The 19,876-nt window shown below is 46.5% G+C and overlaps 2 protein-coding genes across 5 annotated transcripts; one reads left to right on the top strand and one right to left on the bottom strand.

The window, feature by feature from the left end:
* Window positions 1-1,657: 1,657 nt before the first annotated feature.
* Window positions 1,658-10,060, bottom strand: APOBR (apolipoprotein B receptor). 4 transcript variants are annotated; one of them, XM_083411410.1, is made up of 8 exons: window positions 9,321-10,060; window positions 6,563-6,753; window positions 6,286-6,419; window positions 6,111-6,165; window positions 5,893-6,031; window positions 3,196-4,664; window positions 2,936-3,117; window positions 1,658-2,846 (listed from the first exon to the last, which is right to left on the bottom strand). In XM_083411410.1, the coding sequence occupies exons 2-8, from the start codon at window positions 6,605-6,607 to the stop codon at window positions 2,783-2,785; spliced, it is 2,088 nt and encodes a 695-aa protein (XP_083267536.1). In that variant the 5' UTR covers window positions 6,608-6,753; window positions 9,321-10,060; the 3' UTR covers window positions 1,658-2,782. The 4 variants fall into 4 exon arrangements, with proteins under 4 accessions (XP_083267536.1, XP_083267535.1, XP_083267534.1 ...); XM_083411409.1 differs by having other exon boundaries at window positions 6,563-6,777; XM_083411408.1 differs by having other exon boundaries at window positions 7,853-10,060.
* Window positions 6,238-19,662, top strand: CLN3 (CLN3 lysosomal/endosomal transmembrane protein, battenin). The gene is made up of 17 exons (XM_083411464.1): window positions 6,238-6,371; window positions 10,077-10,267; window positions 10,387-10,472; window positions 10,578-10,662; window positions 11,582-11,684; window positions 13,090-13,149; window positions 13,240-13,319; window positions 13,966-14,051; window positions 14,420-14,492; window positions 15,205-15,348; window positions 15,458-15,588; window positions 15,910-15,959; window positions 16,776-16,844; window positions 16,967-17,022; window positions 17,152-17,245; window positions 18,362-18,502; window positions 18,940-19,662. The coding sequence occupies exons 3-17, from the start codon at window positions 10,424-10,426 to the stop codon at window positions 19,057-19,059; spliced, it is 1,341 nt and encodes a 446-aa protein (XP_083267590.1). The 5' UTR covers window positions 6,238-6,371; window positions 10,077-10,267; window positions 10,387-10,423; the 3' UTR covers window positions 19,060-19,662.
* Window positions 19,663-19,876: the final 214 nt, after the last annotated feature.

A 19,876-nucleotide genomic window follows, 5' to 3' on the forward strand; every position in this document is an offset into this window, starting at 1 on the left:
CCCAAAACTGCTACTTCAAGCCAATTCAGTGACACTCACCACAGCTTTATGGAAGATTGTGTCAGGAAATCCACTCACATATCTTCCCTATTCAGGTAGGTAGCCGTGTTGGTCTGACACAGTTGAAATAAATAAAAAAAATTGTCCAGTAACAAACTTAGTTGGTCTCTAAGGTGCTACTGGACATTCTTTCCTAGTGTGCTGTAGTGGTTAAACTGTCAGACTAGCATGTGGACAATCAAGGTTTGAATCCCCCCACTCTGTCATGAAGTCCACTAGCTGACTTTAGGCCGGTCATTGCCCCCCAGCTTAACCTACCTCACAGGGTGGTTTGGGGGATTAAATGAGGAAGGGGAGAACCATGTATCTGGAGAAAAATGGTGGCATATAAATGTGATAGATAAATAAATAAAATCAGGTATACTCTGGCTCAAACAGTGTTTCTCACCTGAAATTTGTCTCTGTAGGCTCCATGATCATTGGTTCTGATGGTAAGAGTACAAGCTTAACAAGCAGAGTAATAACAAACAATAAACCTTGGAGTAGCTCTGAAAGAACCTCTCTTGTGTTTATTATTATTATTATTGATGGTATCTGTGTGCAAAGGACTTATAGCAGTCTGAACCAGAGACTGGCTGGTTTGCCTGTAATGGCAAGCCATGGTTTGTTCTGACAAACCACAAGCCATTAGTTGTCCAACAGTCAAACAAACCATGGCTTGTTTCTCCAGTTTAGTTTTTCAGCTTCTTTTGTTTGGTGCTTAATGAGCATCAGGGGTGGGATAGCCAAAGCAAACATGGGCTGTGTACATTGCTGTTCCCTCGGCATCCACTACACTCCCTATTTTGGGAAGCAGTCTACACACAATGTTAGCCACAATCCATATCTTTCCTGTGTCTACCCTGTTGTTTTTAATGAAATATTGCATTTTGATGCATCCCCCCCTCAACCAGCTTTAATCCAAATTGGGGGGAAAGAAGAACCTAGCTGGATTTTAAGATGGTAATGAGTAAGCAGCCATGGTTAAGAAAGGGTGCTAGATTTGCACATAACACCAAGCCATAGTTAAAACAACCCAACATGCATAAGTCATCAACAAGCAATGGCTTAAAATTGTGGTTTGCTGGCAGAGATCTGATGTGGGAGCATCTGCCTATCTTTTGGCGAGATTAAACTGTGTGTTTTCATTTTGTATTTTTATATTGTGGACCGCCCTGTGAACTTTGGCTTAAAATTTGTGTGTGTGTGTATAAATGAACATAATTATTACAAAGCATCAATAAGTCACTCCAGTAACCTCTTTCCAAAGGAAATCAAACCCCCAGAGCTTCTCACTGCTCAGAGAACTGGAGTGAGTGTAACTGTTTGTTACAGAGGATTCTGGGTATTTTCTAGGGAGCACGCACCGTTCCTGACTGGTACTGGCCTGGCTAATGTATCTCACTGTTGCCTTAGGTGAACAATGTACACTACCAAACTCTCCAGTAGCTGCATGTTGTAATGGAAGACTGGCAGCAGCAGGCAAGTCGTTTTAGCTCGGCTGCCTATAAGCTCCCTGTGAAACAGTATGACAACCACTGACATGGATTTATTGATTCATTTGAAAGATTTCTTGTCTACATCTCAACGGAAGCTTTTGAAACACGGCAAAAAACAGTGCAATTAAACAATTTTTAATACCAACATTTTGACATTTTAAACCAGCCAGAAACTGCACATCTGACGGTGAAAACCGCAACTAAAAACAAAAGTAGAAATAACAATTAAACGTGAATAAATGAACTACATTAACTAAATTTAGCTAAATGAACTAAAGCTATCGGTAAAAAGCCAGAAAGAAAAACATCCTCTTCACTTAGTTACAAAAAAATATTTTAAAAGTCGGGAGGACACAACCACTGAAAAGGCTCTCTCACATTTGAAAGTGGTGGCACCCTCGATAGAGCTTCTGATGTAGATACTGTCACAGGGGTAGCCAGTGATGTCCACTGCATGCTACTGGATTACAAATGCGATCTGACCCAGCCAACATAGCAAGTGGTCAAGGGGGACAGGATCTGTTATCCATTGACATCTGGAGGGCACCACGTTGGCTATCCCTGTCTTAATGGATTGAGCAGGAAGGAATTTTTAGGGAGGAAAGAGCTATATGAAGTATTACGCGGAGTGTTAATTCCACTTCCAGATTATTGTGGGAAAGCAGTGCCTCAGCAGCGCTACAAGGCTCTAATGCAGAAGGAGCCATTGATAGGAATGGCAACCAGTATCATTAGCCCCATTTTCTAGTCTTGCTCCCCCAACACACACACCCTATGCCTTAGCCTATCACGGGGGTAAGTTCAGACATGAGAATTTTGTGGTGGTTTTCCTAATTATAACACTAGCACTAGCCCTGTTTTCTAACGTTGCTTTCACACTGCTGTAGTTTTTCGAGCAATACGCTGGCATGCTGCACTAATTCTTTCTCACACCAGTGGGTGAGGTGTGATACAACAAATGTCATTGGACATGAGGCCGCTTCCCCACCCTTTCCGCACCTGCGCACTTCTGTCCCCCCATGATTCACGCATGGAAATGGCACGAGAGAACTGTATGCCGGTAGAGTACCCCCAATTTTGTCACTCATCTCCCACAATTTTCTGCATTAACAGGGTTGCAAATGGATATCCCCCACCCCGAAAGCAATTAACATGGAAATGAGTGCTAAACTGCCCCTAGATTTCCAGAGGCGGTTTTTACGTCCAGTGAAAGCTCAAATATAATGCAGAAATCAACCCTTGGGTCACTGGGGCTTGCGAAGGCGGGTCTGAAGTTCAGCCATCATGTTGGGGTGCATAGGCCCAAACCTGGGGAGGCAAAGAGAATGAATGAGCAGAGTGAGGCAAAACTCCGAGGTTAACTCCTGGGGTGGTGGTGATAGGATATTCATATTTACCCAGAAAGCCTTGGGTTCTGCCTGCGTGGTGTTTGTGGTTGAGCTGGAACTTCCTCAGCTACGCTTATCGTCTCTGGCTGGGTCTCCACTGGCTGTCTCTTTGTGCTGGGCGCCCTCCGGATAGAGCTCTTGCGGCGAAGCAGCACCCGCTCCATTTGGTGACTTGAATCCAAGGCCGCGACCTGCACAGGAGAAGTGAATTGGTTAACTCCAGAGTCCTGACTCCCATCATGCTCCATTTTTATTTTAGTTTTGCTTACCTTAACTGGGAACGTCCCAGCGATGGAGGAAGTGCACACCATGGGTTCTTGCTGCCGGCCACTTTCCATCTCTTCTGTTTGCTTTGTCTGGACTCCAGCTGCTTCCAGCACCTCTTTGTCAAGAAGACCACTAGCTTCTGCCGGCCTCTCTGATTCAGCCTCCTGGTCACTCTCCTCCAGCCATTCTTCTCCTGTGAGTTCCACTTCTTCTGCTGCTGCCTCCTTTCTCACAGGTTCCTCTTCCTCCCTCTGCTGGACCCCTTCTGTCTCTTCTGCACCTGCCACTTCTTCCCACTGACCACCCCTGTTCTCTGCTATTCCCTTTGGCTCCCCATCCTGCCCTTCCAAAATCACAGCAGTTTCCCTTGGCTCCCACTGGTGGCATCTCCCTGCCTCTTCTTCCTCGTCTAGCTCCTCCTCCTGCCCTCCCTCAGTTTCTGCAGTGCCCAGCATTGTTTGCTGAATTTCTTCTTCTTCGGCTATATCTAACTCCTCCTGCAGGTTCTCTTCCACTTCTGGTTCTTCTTCCTGTTCCTGCTTGACCTCCAGCTGTTGACCATTTGCCATCTTGACCTCTTCTTCCTCCTTCTCCAACCCCCTGTGGTGAAATCCCACAGCCCATGTCTCTCCCTCCTGCCTTTCTGCCTCTGGATCTTCTTTGTGTTCCTGCTCGACCTCCAGCTGCTCATCTTCTGCCATCTTGGTTGCCTCCTCCAGCCCTCGCTGTTGTACCTCCACAAACTGTGGCCAGTCTGGTACCCTTTCCTGAATCCCCTTATACCAGAAAGTTTCTCCCAGTTCCTTTTCCTGACCACAATCAGTCTCTCTTGTGCCTTCTACTTCCTCCTTTGGCTCCCACAGATGGCTTCTCCCAGCTTCAGCTTCTCCTCTGAGCATCTCCTCCCGGTCTTCTTCAGTCTCTGCCCTGCCTGGCACTGCTTGTGGAATTCCTTCCTTTGCAACCACCATATTGGTTTCCTCCAGCAGGTCCTTTTCCATCTCTACTTCGTTTTCCTGTTGTCTCTCAGCCTCTAGCTGCTGTCTCTCCACCATCTTGACCTCCTCCTCCACCCCCCCACTGAGCTGAAACCCCACAGCCCTCACCATCCCTCTCTGCTCTTCTCCCACAGATAGTGCCCAATCTGGTGCAGTTTGCTGGATCCCGCCATACCACACAGTTCCCACTTGTTTTTCCTCCCTCTCTTCTGAAGTCTCTTCTCCCTGCCCTTGTTCCTCTGGCTGTTTGCCTTCGGGCTTCTCTGCTTCCCCATGCTGATGCTGTTCTGTATCTGCCTCTTCCTCTAGTGCCCCCTGCTGCTGAACTCCTCCTATCCAGCTGGTTCCTTCTAGCTCCTGCTGATGGAGTCCCTCAGTAGCAGTTGGCCCCTCCACATCTTTCTGTCTGATGCTGCTGATCGCAGCTGCTGTGGGGCTTGACTTTGGAGCATCAGCTGGGAATTGAGAGGATTCTGTGGGGGAGAAATTAGGAAGGTCACATTTACAGTATTTATGTATTTGGATTATGTATTTGAATTACTGTATTTTTTGCTCTATAAGACTCACTTTTTCCCTCCTAAAAAGTAAGGGGAAATGTGTGTGCGTCTTATGGAGCTAATGCAGGCTGCACAGCTATTCCAGAAGCCAGAACAGCAAGAGGGATTGCTGCTTTCACTGCACAGTGATCCCTCTTGTTGTTCTGGTTTCTGAGATTCAGAATATTTTTTTTCTTGTTTTCCTCCTCCAAAAACTAGGTGCGCCTTGTGGTCTGGTGCGTCTTATAGAGCGAAAAATACGGTATATAGCTCCCTTTGCATAAGCCACAGGGCAGCTTACAACAAAGCAAATAGATAAAAATGCATACAACTGATGAACCAGGATCTTTCAAAAACACGTAGCAGTTATCACTGAATCACAATTGCTAATAGCATTCAGGTCTCTCCTCCTATGAACACCCACCAGAAAAGAGGAATCTTAATGGCCTCAGTTATGATGGAGTTACAAATACTAGGAGCTACTGCTGAAGGGGCTCTTTCCTGGGTCCTACACTCATACTGTGGTCACACAGATCTTGGTCTCTTCAGCTCTGCATTTGAGCACCCCAGAACCTAAAGATATTGGTTTCTCCCCACAAATATACACATTCCTATATTATTGTTCCACCCTGAAATTAAGGATGTTTTCTTATTGTAAAATATTTTTATTATCGTACTTTCTTGTAAACTGCAACAAGGCTAACAAATAACATCATCATCATCATCGTGCAAGATCTTAGAATAAAACATCATCCCCAGTAACAAAGCACCAAAAAATCTGAAGTTATACAGGACCGTTAAACGTTCAGGGTCACTATCAATAAAAACAAGAGCAGAGAAACATGAGTGCATGCACAGTGCCCAATATAAATATATTGATTTCTCTTTCCAGGATGAGCCATGGCTCAGTAGTCCCAGTTCTGGAACCTTATTCAAATGGCATAAATTAGCCCAGGAATGTGTCAATGGGAAAGATGGAGGTTTCTCTGCTCATATGCAGACAGTTTTATCCTCAAGACTGAGCAACCACAATCGCTTCCCACACATTTATGTTTAGGATGGAGACTCCAAGCTAAATCAAACCAGGTAGCAACCCATGCCTCCTAGAAACACCCATCGGGCCCTCCACAGTGTGACTTTGGCACATTCTAGAATTTTCCATCACCTGAGAGCTTTTCCTCAGCCTTTTTCTGTCCCTCAGATCTGTTGGGGAACTTGGAAGGTTTGTGAACAGACTCTGTCGCCTGAGCATCGTGATCTGCTGCTTCTGATGCTGCCTGGATTTCCTGGTTGGCTGGGGTTATCTGAAAAAGGAAGGACCATTGTAAAGGAGAGGCGGAGCTTCAATGACTCTTTCCCCGCCTCCTCTTTTCCAGCACCTACCTCTGCGGTGAGCGAACCTTCAAAGACCTCCAGATGTCTCCTTGGAGGAATGTCCCTGCAGGGAAGAGGGGGAAAGGGTGAATCCAGCTGCTGTGGAGACCCTTCCACTCAAGACGTAGAAAGCTCCAAGCATAAATAGCTCCCCCACTCCCACCTCAGCCAGCGGCTTCATTACCCAGAGTGTGCTGTCTCCACTTCCCCGTCATGGCTGCTGCCTCGGCTGCTCCTATCCCTTCTATGTCCTGACTCTTCTGCTCCTGGGTAAGTTTCATCTCCAAGCAGGTAAGTGGTGAAGGACGAAACATAATCCTGAAGATGGGGTGGAACAAGGGAGACACTGAATGCAGACGGTCTGTTGAGCAAGCCAGCAGACGCACCCACCTCCCTCCACGTAAGTCATGGGCCCTGGAGACCACCCCAGCTTGGCTGACGACAAAAGGGGGTTTCTTTACCAGAGCCCGTTGCAGGGTCCCCAGCAGCCGTTGAAGGTGCTCCATCGGACATCTGGGTCAGGTGGAGAGGAGGTACAGCAGCTTCTCCTTTCTCCCCAGGGAGGGAAGTAACGCCGCCGTCAAAGCTTCTGACCACATCCTCCTCCTCCCCTTTGCAACTCATTGCCACAGTCCGTTCTGGCTTTGCACAACTGTTAAAAGCAGCACACCACAAACTTGATGGAAACAAGAAGCGTTGAGAGACAGTCAGTGTCAAATGCCGACTAAATCAGCCTCCAGCTCAGGGGAGTGCAGAACCATAGTTGGAAAATTCAGTCCATCTTGTTCATTAACCCTCCCTTTTTTACTTTCACCCACATATCAACCCTTCTAAAAAAGAGAAAGATTCGCTCGCTCTCTTGACAATTTAGTGGCAACTTGACCTGAACCCTGTGCAATGAACTTTGACCAAAACACACCCAGGTTCTTTCCCAACTTGTGGAACAACCCACAGCAAATTTCAGGGTGGGGTTCTGATTAATTACAAAATAGAGCAGAGATTAGCGGGCCATTAACACGATTACAAGTAAGGCTGCTATTTATTCACTCATCTGTTTATTAGACCATTACGATCATGCCTTCCCATCCCAGAAAAAATACCTTTAAGGTAGGTAGCCATTGTTACAATCATAAAAATTCAGGAGGTTTGAAGGGAGGGAGGGAGGGAGAGGGAGAGAGAGAGAGAGAGAGAGAGAGAGAGAGAGAGAGAGAGAAACCAACCAACTGAAGGAGCATTAACAAATCAGTTCCCAAATGCCAAATGATGACAGAATGATCCAAGGCCATAGCAGCCAAATTCAGTAGGCCTGCACACACCCCGTACATTTAAAGCTGTAGCTTTATCCTCGCACAGCTACAGTCCTCAGCAAGCTACAGTTCCCAGGAGATGTGGGGTGTGTATGTGTGTGTGTGCTTTAAATGTATGGTGTGTATGCAGCCCCAGGTGAGGCATCTACATTTCTAGGTAAGAAAGAAATGAATGGGAAATCAGGCAGCTTCCAGACTGTTGCTGTTTTGCAGGTGGGATTTAATCCCATACCGGCAAATTCAGGTTGCGTGATTAAAGTTGAGCTAACGCTCTTTCTCAAGAAGCTCATCCGCTCCGCCAATCAAAAAGGAAGGTGATGGGGAAATGCACTCAAAAGTGTGGGATTAAAACTTGCTTGATGCAACACTGTATAATCTCCCTCCAAAGGAATCGGAGCGAATGCTCAGTCTTTGTGCAAACAGAATGCTCCATAAATAGCTCACCTGGAAGTGACCTTCGGTTATTTCCTCAGAAATATGGCTCCAACATAGGATTAGACAAATAAATGGAAAATAAGAGACTGAGAGGAAATATGATAGCCATCTTCAAATATCTTAAGGGATGTCACATGGAAGACAGAGCAAGCTTCTTTTCTCCTGCTCTGGAGGGTCGGACTCGAACCAATGACTTCAAGTTTCAAGAAAGGAGATTCTGACTAAACAGGCAGAAAAACTCTGACAGTAAGAGCCGTCTCCCCTAGGGCGGTGGTATACTCTCCTTCCTTGGAGGTTTTTAAGCAGAGGTTGGATGGCCATCTGTCATGGATGCTTTAGCTGAGATTCCTGTATTGCAGGGGGTTGGACTGGATGACCCTTGGGTCCCTTCCAGTTCTATGATTCCATGTTTCAAAATGCAGGATAAGGCGATCAAAGGCTACTAGCCACAATGACTATGCTCTGCCTCCACAGCTGGACATTGCGTGAAGCTTGGGCTACATACACACAGCACACTTTTAATGCACACGACTTTCTCCAAAGAATCCAGGGAATTGTAGTTTGCTAAGGGTGCTGGGAATTGTAGCTTGGTGAGGGGTAAACTACAGTTCCAAGAATTATTGGGGGAGTCATGCGCTTTAAATGTACGGTGGGTGTGCAGCCTAGAATGCCTGAAGAGTACTAACAGTTACAGCTCCAAATCACTCGCATATGTCTTCTGCAGGGTTGTGTTTCCTGAGAGGAACCCGTTAAGAATAACATCTATTTCCTCTGGCCTGAGTGCAGAGAGAGAGGTCACAGATCAAGGAAGCTCTGTAAACGGCGTCCTTAAAATCAAACTCATTGTTGGTTTGCACAATATAAAGATCCTTCAAGAGAAGACTTCTTCAATCCAGAATCTTTAAACAACTTGCAAAGGGCCATTTTCTTTAGGAATGCAGGAAGGATTCCAGCATCTAAATTAAAAAAGTGGGACTTCCCTTGCAGTTGATCTGGAAAAATATGGGTGGTACAGAGATCCACAGAGCTGTAGTCTGGGAATGCCGCGCTGTCTCTCAGAGAGCAACCAAAAACCCAAATTCTGAACATAGTAGGGGATAATATTTGTTCTCTCTTTCAGAAATTTACCATGTGGAGCAAAGCTCGCTCCCTCATCAGAATATGCCCCCCTATTTATTTATTTTTTGCCCTGGTCTGCATGAATTGCATGTGCATGAAAGGTCATGTATTTAAGCTCAGGGTAGCAAAGCACAGACAGATTTATAAATTCATGTGTATGTGACAAATTCCAGAGGGGCCATCAGGTTTGGCTGCAATATATTGTAAAGGGTTGTTCTGAAGTAATTTCAGCACCAGATTAAAAACAAAATTTCCCCAACTCCCCCTGCCCACCCGCCCGCCATCCTGTCCTGTATTTTGTCAGAACAAAGTTGGCAACCCTACTTGGGATGACTGGGCCCCCCACGCTTTTACTTACTTTTTAAAATGTTTCTGTTCTGGAAGGTACTAAGGAGTCTGTTTTGTTTCCGGTTTACTTTGTGATTTTTCTCTGGTGCTGTGGTTTCTGCTATAATTTTAAATATATACATTCTACTGTAATTCAAGTGTTTTGAATGGTCAGGATAGAGGGATGCAAATGTTTCAAAATAAAATACATGGCAAAACTCCGCAATTGGTCACTCCATTAAAAACATGCATGCTTTTAACAGAGCTCGTGTAGAATGCCTAATTTAAAATGATAACAAAACGATACAATACGATAATCTTTATTGTCGTTGTCCCATACAGAATAACGAAATTGAAAAAATCTACATCAGACATTTTAAAACCAACAAGCCTGCTATCCCAACTATCCCAGCCTGGTTAACCCCCTTAAAACTCTGATACCCCATAATTAAATACAATATACTCCCACAGAGACTACTTTACACTGCGTTTAAAACCAAAATCGCATTTGGATAAAAACTGTTTCTCAGGCGGCTAGTCCTAGTCTTTATAACCTGTACCTTCTTCCAGAAGGCAGAAGCTGAAAGAGATCATTACCGAACCTGTTCATACTCATCTGCAGCTACCCGATGAATAGCGTTATTGCAATAAATTTCTGACAATCACGCTCCCCGGGAGAGGAGATTGTTGTTGTAAAGCAGCCATGTATATTGAGGGCAAATCTAGCTTCATTACACCGGCTTGTTTGCCAGCGTGTGCTTGCGTCAATGGATGGCTTTATCGGCAGGACACACAAGTGAGGGCACTGGGAGCAGGAAATGGCATCAAACCCGGAAGCAAAGTCAGGCGGCAACTTCAGCTTCACATGACAGCCGCTTAAGAGGAAGCTTCTTGGATCTGTTACGCCTAGATATACTGAGAGGGGCGGTGATGGCCTAAAGCTACGCGGTGATGGTTTAAGGCTCCGATTTCTTAAAGGTACAGAAAGAGAGACTGGTGTGTGCAAGAGGGAGAGGATATCTCAGTGTAGTTAAGAAGTTTCTAGGGCAGCTATGGTTTCTGTTTTTATCTATGCCCCCCCCCCATTTTTGTTATAGGTAGTCGCCCCCACTACCCCATTCTGCCCTGCCTGCCATGGGACCTGCTGGGAGTCTGTGGCATCACATCCCGAGTGATTCTGAAGGTGAGTCTTCTTTGCTCCCATCTCTCATCCCCCCTTCCCATTCAACACCCCCCCCCCCCGTTTTCTTCTCTGACTCTGATTCTCTTCCACCCCCTCAAAAAACAGGGGACGATGAAGATGCCTCACCCTCTGCCGAGCCTGAGACCACCCTGGATGCCTGTAGCCAGTGGAGGAACAACGTGGGCTTCTGGTGAGGCACCCTTTGCTTTATTTCCACAGTTTTTCTAGGCTACGTAGCATGAACAAAAGCAGAACCTCCTTTCTTATTTTATTTAATGCAGCTTCTCTGTGGCGTTATTTCTTGCACAATGACAGCTCGATTAAAGTCAGGTTTCTCTTTCTATGCTTTGGTGCTTTTTTCTGTATGCTCTGTTGACACTAAACGGATCAGATTTCCTTTTCTTTTGATCTCCTCCCTTGTTGCATCCTCCACATCTGAGCATATTGCAACATACTGGAGGGCTGTGTGGGGCTTGCTGTAGCCGGATTTGTACAAACTCTCACACACACCCCTGGGGAACTGAGGGTGTGGGGATGCCATTCTGGGCTTTCAAAAGGGACTATAGTTGAAAGTAGGAGTCAGAAACTTTTTCAGCAGGGGGCCGGTCCACTGTCCCTCAGACCTTGTGGGGGGAGGGAGACTATATATTTTTTTGGGGGGGGGATGAATTAATTCCTATGCCCCGCAAATAACCCAGAGATTCATTTTAAATAAAAGCACACATTCTACTCATGTAAAAACACCAGGCAGGCCCCACAAATAACCCAGAGATGCATTTTAAATGAAAGGACACATTCTGCTCATGTAAAAACATGCTGATTCTTGGACCGTCCACAGACCGGATTTAGAAGGCGATTGGGCTGGATCTGGGCCCCGGGCCTTAGTTTGCTTACCCATGGTCTAAAGGCACGATGCAGCAACCTTGCTGAAGCTAGGCAGAACTGAATCTGGATGGGAGGTTGCTTGGGAGCAGGGAACCTTATATATGCCCCCTTGAACTCTGGCCTGGAAAAAAGGCAGTATAGAAATGAAAGAAATGATATGATAACCCTGACTCTCCTGTCTTGCATTTTTGGGTGCTCTGACTTGCCTGCTTTCCCCTCCACAGGTTGCTGGGACTCTGCAACAACTTTGCCTATGTGGTAATGCTGAGTGCTGCCCATGATATTCTCAGCCATCAGAAGGTGCCAGCAGGCAATGGGACTGAACCAGTGAGTATTCAAAGGAGAGGAGTACTTGAGTGTTTGTGTATAAAACAGAGCAAGAAACAGATTGTACTGGGTGCAGGAGAAAGCGAGAGAAAGTATCTGAGCCTGGATGAGAGAGATGAATAGAAAAACACCTGTGTGCCAGATCTGGTGCATTAGAGCCTACACATGCAAAGGACTGTGGACTGTGGCAGAGGTTGCATCACATGTGTGTACGAAAGATGAAAAAGGATTATTTGGATTGGCACTCCACTAAGGCTGGCTCTAGCACTTGATTAGCCAGGGCCTTTGGATATTTCAAAGGCATCTTAAGATCAAACTACTCTAAGCAGAGGGGAAATTTCAGGCAAATGTGAAGGCAAACATCTCAGAGTGTTGGATCTGACCACAAACAGATTTTCTCTGTAAATTAGTGGACTAGTAAGATATTGTACACGGCAAAGAAGGCATTGGCATGCCCTTACGCTGCTAGTGAGCATTTGCACTAATTGAAAAGATTGTGACATTACCCAGTGCTAACTAAGATGGCAGCAGTACGTAATGGCACTCTCCTCCTGGGCCTTGCAACATGACCAGGGAGCCCTATACAAACCAGCCATGCTGGTTGCTGATATTGGTCATAAATTTGAGCAGTATGTTTGACAATGCCGTTTAGTGGTGCTAATATTGTAGTGTTTAGAATAGGACCAGGGAGATCTGGGTTTATATTTCCACACAGCTATGAAGCTCACTGGGTGATCTGGAGTTAGTCAGCCTAACCTACCTCCCAGAGTTGCTGTGGAGATAAATTGGGGGGGGGGGGAGGGTAAAACCATGTTACACTGTCTCTAAACTACCCATTGATGGAAAGTTGGACTAAAAGCTTAATAAAAAGTGTCTGAAAATCTGCAAAGGTCAAACTAGACATGACTTCTAACTGCATTTTTTGAATCCTTCAGACTTCAGACTGGTCATGTATCTTTCTTTGCAAAAAGCAGCTCCAGGGGCCCCCTAATATTTCCCCCCTCTCCCCGTTCCACCCCCCCCCCCCAAAGCTGATATTTGCCCCTATTCTAAAAATCAAGAAAATGGCAAGGGAGAGAAGGGTTAAAGCTGGGTTGAGGAACCTGTGACCCTCCAGTGACCATGGTGTCTGGGGCTGCTGGGAGTTGGAGTCCAACAGCATCTGGAAGGCCACAGGTTCCCATCCATGGATTAAACCCTGCCTCCCCTCACACTGCAGCCCTGATTGGGATTGTGACCCAAGTATGGAACCCCAAAGTGGGTCTTGAGTCCATGGAATGCCCGATTGAATAAGTTATACTTCCATACTGGAATGAGGAAAATATTGGAAAACAGATGGTGAAATGATGGCTGATGAAATTATTCTCTCCTACATTTAACCTCTTGTACCCAATTGCTCCCTCAGACTCCCCCCAGCGTTCCTGAAAACGCTTCTCGTTACGACTGCAATGCCATCTCCACGGGGGTAAGTGTCGTGTACGGGGAGATGACAGGGGCAGGTTTGAGTGTGGCACCACCTACTGGCTCACTCCCATCTCTTTGCTGCCCCCTACAGGCCGTGCTGTTGGCTGACATCCTGCCCACCCTTCTCATCAAATTCAGCGCACCTTTTTGTATCCACTTGCTCCCATATGGGTGAGTTGGCTCAGATCGCTGGAAACGTCGTCCGGGTAGATACCAAATTCCCTCGTAACGCAAGACGGAAATGGGAACTTAATTGCATGTGCGATGGACATACAATTTGGCAAAGTGTATTTGGAACAAAATCGTATAATCCATGGAAAAGATAAGATGTTAAATTACATTATGTACTTGCGGCCTTTCTGTTAACGTATACAGAAAAATATCTTGCCTTGTTATTGTGAAGTAATATCCAAGCCAAGAGTTGCTGGGAATTCTAACTATGAGGGTCAAACCACAGAGCCCAGAATTATTTGAAGAAAGAATGAGCTATGAATGTGCTTTAAAGGTATCGGGTATAAACAGCCCTGGTAGTCACGAGGGGTTGTCTTTGTATGTGACATATGGGCAAGAGGCATAGCTGTCAACTTTCAGATTTGAAAATAAGGGATCAGCAGCCTCACCTGTCCCAGGGACAGTCTACGGGATATCTAACAATCCAGGATAGCTGTGGGAAGCAGCGGGAAACGGCGCTGGAATAAGGGAATTTCCCACAAAGAAAGGTTGACAGCTATGGCAAGAGGCTTTATGGTTAGTTCAGGCCTCATCCATTTGCCCATCTTATATCTCACCCCCCCTTCCCTCACCGCACCTCTCACAGCTTGCGTGTCATCATCTGCGTCATCACGGCCTGGGGCAGTTTTCTGGTGGTGGCCTTCTCCACATGCACAGTCCAAAGCCTTGCAGGTAAGAAGCATCTTCACAGGAGATGGGGTTGGCGGGGTGGGGGGGCAGGCAGGCAGTCCTCAAATTATTGCGGGAAGACCCAGGGAGCTTGGCCCCTTCTTATTTATTGTTACAGCCTCTTGGCAGCTGTTCTTTCTCATGCTTCGAAGGCACTATTTTACCAAAATTGTGGGGAGGATGAGGCTTACGAGTTTTATATTGCACCACCCATATATTTCAAGCTGTGACTTGAGCATATATGATCTCGTGCTTTAGAATCGCTGCCTCTTAATAGCGCGCTCCGGCGGTGAGGGCCAACAGAAAAGAAGAGGGAAGCATCAGCATGTTTTGTATTGACTGGGTCTTTCTCCACCTTCTAATTGCTGCAGGTGTCGTGCTGGCCAGTATTTCATCTGGCCTGGGTGAAATAACATTCCTTGCGCTCACGTCTTTCTTCGACAGGTAACTAAAAGGACACAGTGGCTGCAGGATGGAGATTTGGTAGTGGGGTCGGATGCATTACTTGCTCAATGGGTGCGGTCTGTTTCTTTAGATTAGGGACGGGGAACCTGTGGCCCTCCAGATGTTGATGGACTACAGTTCTCATCATCCCTGACCATTGACCATGCTGCCTGGGTTGACGGGAGTCCGAGTCCAACAACATATAGAAAAACCACAGCTTCCCCAACCCACAAGGCCTTCCTTCCAGCCATAGGGAACAGCTTTGAAAGAGGAAGGCAGATATAACATTTTTTTACAGCCACAGGTTCTGTTTCAAAGCATCTTTGTTTTGCCTTTGATTTGAAGAAACAGGCTCCACAACCTTCCAGCTTAGTTGCTTTGTACCACCCATAGCAACTTTAGAAAAAGATACTTTGTTGGCCTGTTTTTTTGTTTTTGTTTCGTTTTCACAGTGAAGGGTGGATATATATTTAACTAAACAAACATGCATACCTATCTGATAATGATAATAAAAATCAGAAAGGCCTGATGTATGAGGGGAGGGGCAAGATTGACAGGTGGGCCAGTGTTTGGTTTGAAGCGTGAGTAGAATAAATTTGTGCAGGATTTGTCAATTAGGTAATGACGCTAGGTCTGTGGGTGCTTTCTGGTACCCAGAAATCACCCCCATTATGACTCATGTTCTTTCTGCTTCTCTTCCCACCCCTCTCAGTGCCGTGGTGTCTGCCTGGTCTTCTGGAACAGGTGGGGCTGGCCTGCTAGGGGCGCTTTCATACCTTGGACTGACAGAGGCAGGCTTGAGCCCCCAGCACACCCTCCTCCTCATGACCATTGTTCCGGTCATCATGCAGGCCAGGTGAGGACTAACTCTCTCATATTAGCTATCTGCTTATAGCAGTAGAAGTTTAAATGATCATTCAAGGCCCTGGGCTCCTTGACCATCTTCCTCCCCGCTTTCTCTATAGTTATTCTTTTGTGCTGGCTCCACCCCCCGGGGCCCCTCGCTGCGGCTGGGGCAAGCATCCACAGAAGTCTCGACGTTCTCCTTCCTCAACTCAGCAGCCGCTCCTTGAGAATAAAGCTACACTCCAAAACAGTAAGCAATCCCTTTACTGGCGGGTTCACCTTCCTGTGGTGCCACCTGTTGCATATAAGGGACAGGTTAAGTATTTATACCCGCAATGCACCTTGTTTATCTTAAGACTTTATTCCTGGGAAGGAATGCTGTCACAGCTTCTTTACCCATGATGCACTGTGCTCACGCCAAGCACAAGAGAGAGTTGCTCACAGATATTGCTGTAACTCTTCATGTAATGTCCTTGGCACATGTAATGTCCTTGGTACAGAATTTTTTCACAATTCTTCCAATAAGGTTGTTTTATGCTGTCTCGTTTCAACCGTCCTTTTCTTCCTCCAGAGACACAAAGCCCTCAGCTCAGCCTGCAAGAAAAGGGGCAGGTGGTCAAGGTAAGAATCAGGCTCAGCATGTGGTTTTTTGGTTTTTAATATGAGAGAGGGCGTAGGATATTTCGGAGCACATGTTTAAAGGTGTCCATATCACAGATCGTATCAGTATAAGTTTGCGTGTAAATATGTCCCTATTCTAGAGGATATCAGGGTGAATAATGCGTAAAATGGATGCGGGGAGAATGCTATTCAATTGCTAAACAAAGGCCAGGTCTCGGTTCTTCATGGAATTTATCTGGAAGCCCTTCTCACTAATCCCAGATGTAAAAAACCTCATTGTGAGTTTACCCCTCACCTTCCCAGCACCCTTAACAAACCACAGTTTCCAGGATTCTTCTTTAAATGTATGGTGCAAATGTGACCCCAGTAGTAAAGGGTGCTGTTTGTGAAGCCTGCATTACTCAAGGCGACCATATACAGTGGTGCCCCGCAAGACGAATGCCTCGCAAGATGGAAAACCCGCTAGACGAAAGGGTTTTCCGTTTTGGAGGTGCTTCGCAAAATGAATTTGCTATGGGCTTACTTCGAAGATGAAAATGTCTTGCGAGTTCCTGCGATATTTTTTCGCTCCCCACCCCCTTTTTCTAAGGCAGTAAGCTGCTAATAGCCTTTTAGCAGCTAATCCGCTAATCCCTTAAGCCTTTAATAGCCGATAAACTGCTAATAGCGCTAATCCGCTAACGGGCTTGCTTCGCAAGACGAAGAGACTCACGGAACGGATTCTTTTCGTCTTGCGAGGCACCACTGTACCTCTGATTGACTCATGGTTTCATGGCTTTCTCATGATGCACTAACATGTGCCTTCTCTGTTGCTAGGGACTCTTAAAATACCTCATCCCTTTGGCTGTTGTGTATTTTGCTGAATACTTCATCAACCAGGGCCTGGTGAGTAGTGTGAAAGTTGGGGATGGGTGGAGACTTCTTTACCAGGGAGGTGGAGCTAAATCTTCTGATCCATCGCCATTAATGGTCCTTCCCCCCCCCCCTTTTGTCTTCTCCTTCCTCAGTTTGAACTGCTGTACTTCCATAAAGCGCCATTTACTCACGCGCAACAATATCGTTGGTGAGTGAAAGGTTGGGAGGTGAGACGAGATGGGATTTTGGAACCTCAGTCTGGCTTGGGTTGGTAGTTTAGACTAGAAAAGTGCTGGGAGCTAAAACTCCTGATTCCCCCCTCCCCCGCCTCCTATAGGTACCAGATGCTCTACCAGGCTGGGGTCTTTGTCTCTCGTTCCTCCGCCAGCTGCATACGGATTCGGCACATATGGCTCCTTGCAGTGTTACAGGTAAAACATTCCCCTCGCCAAGAGGCACCTGCATGAATGATTCCTTTCTGCTCTTCCGAGACATGTTCATCCCCCCATTTCTGTTATAATGCTGATGTTGCAATCCAAGTATTGTGATCCTTCTCTGCCAGTGAACGAATGAGGTTGTCTTATACGGAGTCACGTCCTTGGTCTATCTAGCCCAGTTTTGTAGAGTCTGCAGGGAAGCCTTGCTATCTGAGCTCCTTTCAGCTGGGGATGCCAGGGACTGAACTTGGGCCTTTGTGTTTTGCTTCTGAGGTGGAGGAATGGGGTCACTCCTCCCACCTGCTTCATAGGTGGGGCTATGCAAATGACTTGGTGTTTGGTCTGCTTCAGTGGGAGGAGATTCCACCAACTGGGAGGAGACTCCATCAGTTTGTCCCACCTACTTTAGAAGCAAGAGAAACTAGACTTCTGTGAACCTTTTGGAGCATGACCACACATTTATTGCACTGCAAATTGTCCTTCTGGATAGGCTGCCCTAGTCTCCTGTTGTGCCTTTAAGAACTGCCTGAGCAGCAGGAAGGAGCAGGCTAATGTCCGTAGAGCAGTGCTGAGTCTCTTATTTTGGTCTGTTTTGAAGTCTCCTACCCTTGTAATGTGGGACGCGGGTGGCGCTATGGGTTAAACCACAGAGCCTAGGACTTGCCAATCAGAAGGTCAGTGGTTCGAATCTCAGCGACAGGGTGAGCTCCCGTTGCTCGGTCCCTGCTCCTGCCGACCTAGCAGTTCGAAAGCACGTCAAGTGCAAGTAGATAAATAGGTACCGCTCCGGTGGGAAGGTAAATGGAGTTTCCATGCGCTGCTCTGGTTCGCCAGAAGTGGCTTAGTCATGCTGGCCACATGACCCGGAAGCTGTACGCCGGCTCCCTTGGCCAATAAAGCGAGATGAGCGCCGCAACCCCAGAGTCGGCCACGACTGGACCTAATGGTTAGGGGTCCCTTTACCTTTACCCTTGTAATGTTTTCCTGTCCTGCTTATGACCCATCACTGCCACCTTTTGCTCGTTTTCCCACAACAGAACAGCCTTATTGTTTTCTCCTCCACTTGTCAAGGTCTTGACATGCTATCTCTTTCTTTCCCTCTCCAACTAGTGCCTGAACATGGTGTTCCTCTCGGTCGCTGTGTCCAAAATGTTTCTACCCAGCATCTACATAGTTTTTGCTCTGGTACTCTACGAGGGATTACTGGGAGGAGCTGGTTACGTGAACACTTTCCACTGCATCAGTGAAAAGGTGAGCTTGGCGGGGGTGGGGGGAGATGGTGGCCCAATGGGGAAGAATGTTAATGGGGCACCCAGGAGGGTGAGACTTCAGTCACATGACTGAGGGGGGTAGAGAAAGGCATATCACTCAGAGAGATGAGCATGAGGCCAGTTCCCTTATTAGGAGGGAGCAAGGAACAAGCAAGTGGACCTCTTTTAACCAGTTAGAGGTGTGTGTGTGTGTAAACACCTCCTTCCTCTTTCCCCTTCCCCTGCTCCAGCAAAGCCTTTTTGTGTTGCAGAAGACACATGGGGGAGGGAAGCAGGAAGCAGGTGCCTGGGAAGCTCAAAAGAAAGGTTACAGTGACTAGGAATAGTACCTCCCATTTTCAGAAGACATAGCAGAGGATCACTGTCTAATATATATATATATGTATTCTCTCTCCTCCTTCCTCCCTCTAAATGCAGAGCAAGCCGGAGCACCGTGAGTTTGCTATGGGAGTTGCTTGTGTAGCTGACACGTTGGGCATCTCGCTTTCAGGTGCTGTTGCTATCCCTATCCACAATCATTTCTGTCGCCTCCCTTGAGGCCCACTTCCCAGAGGGACCAACAGATGCCTTGACTTGCCACATGCTTGTTTCTGAATAGTACATTTCCCAGTATGGAGGAGGGAAAGACACTGGGATGCATGTGCTTATGCCCTCCTCCTCTGGCTGTCAAAAGAGGAGAAAGGAGGCACGTGGAATTGAGGTGTCGGCTTTTGGCATTAATTTCCTCGTCTGTTTTGATTTTGGAGAGCATTTTATTTTAACTGAGCCTGAATGGGAATCTACTTTTATCCCACGTTGCACAGCAGTGGGGGGGCTTAATCAGAGCACACAATCGCAGATGGATGGGAAATCATGTTCTGCAGTTCGTAAGGGGGAAACATGTGAATGTTGCATAAAATAGGTCACACAGCACATCCTTGTGTTGGGCAGGCGGAGCAGAGGAGGAATATTTAGAAGATCCTGCAGAAATGGGATGTGCAGCTGCATAAGTGCATTAATAACTATAGATAAATACGGAAGGAGGGAATGACGATTGTTAGGGTGAGATGCACTCTCAATTCAGAAAGGGGCAAGGATAATAATTTTGCACAGTGATCAATTTCTGTCTCAAGCTCAATCAATAAACCAGTCATATTTCAATTATTGCTCTGTTGTTGCCCTTTTTCAAAGATATACCAATTATGGTACGGGCTGATATGTTTGGGGGATTTGTTGAGACAGTGGCTAGAAGTAGTGAGTGGAAGTAGCAAGGGTGCAGATTTTGGTTCAGAACATTATCAGAAAGCTTCCTAATGGGAAGAGCTTTTTGACAGTGGGAAATGCTGCCTGAGGAGGTAGTGGTGTCTTTTATTGG

This window comes from Podarcis tiliguerta (genome assembly GCF_965153285.1).
Source record: "Podarcis tiliguerta genome assembly, chromosome: 13".
NCBI classification, from domain to species: domain Eukaryota; kingdom Metazoa; phylum Chordata; class Lepidosauria; order Squamata; family Lacertidae; genus Podarcis; species Podarcis tiliguerta.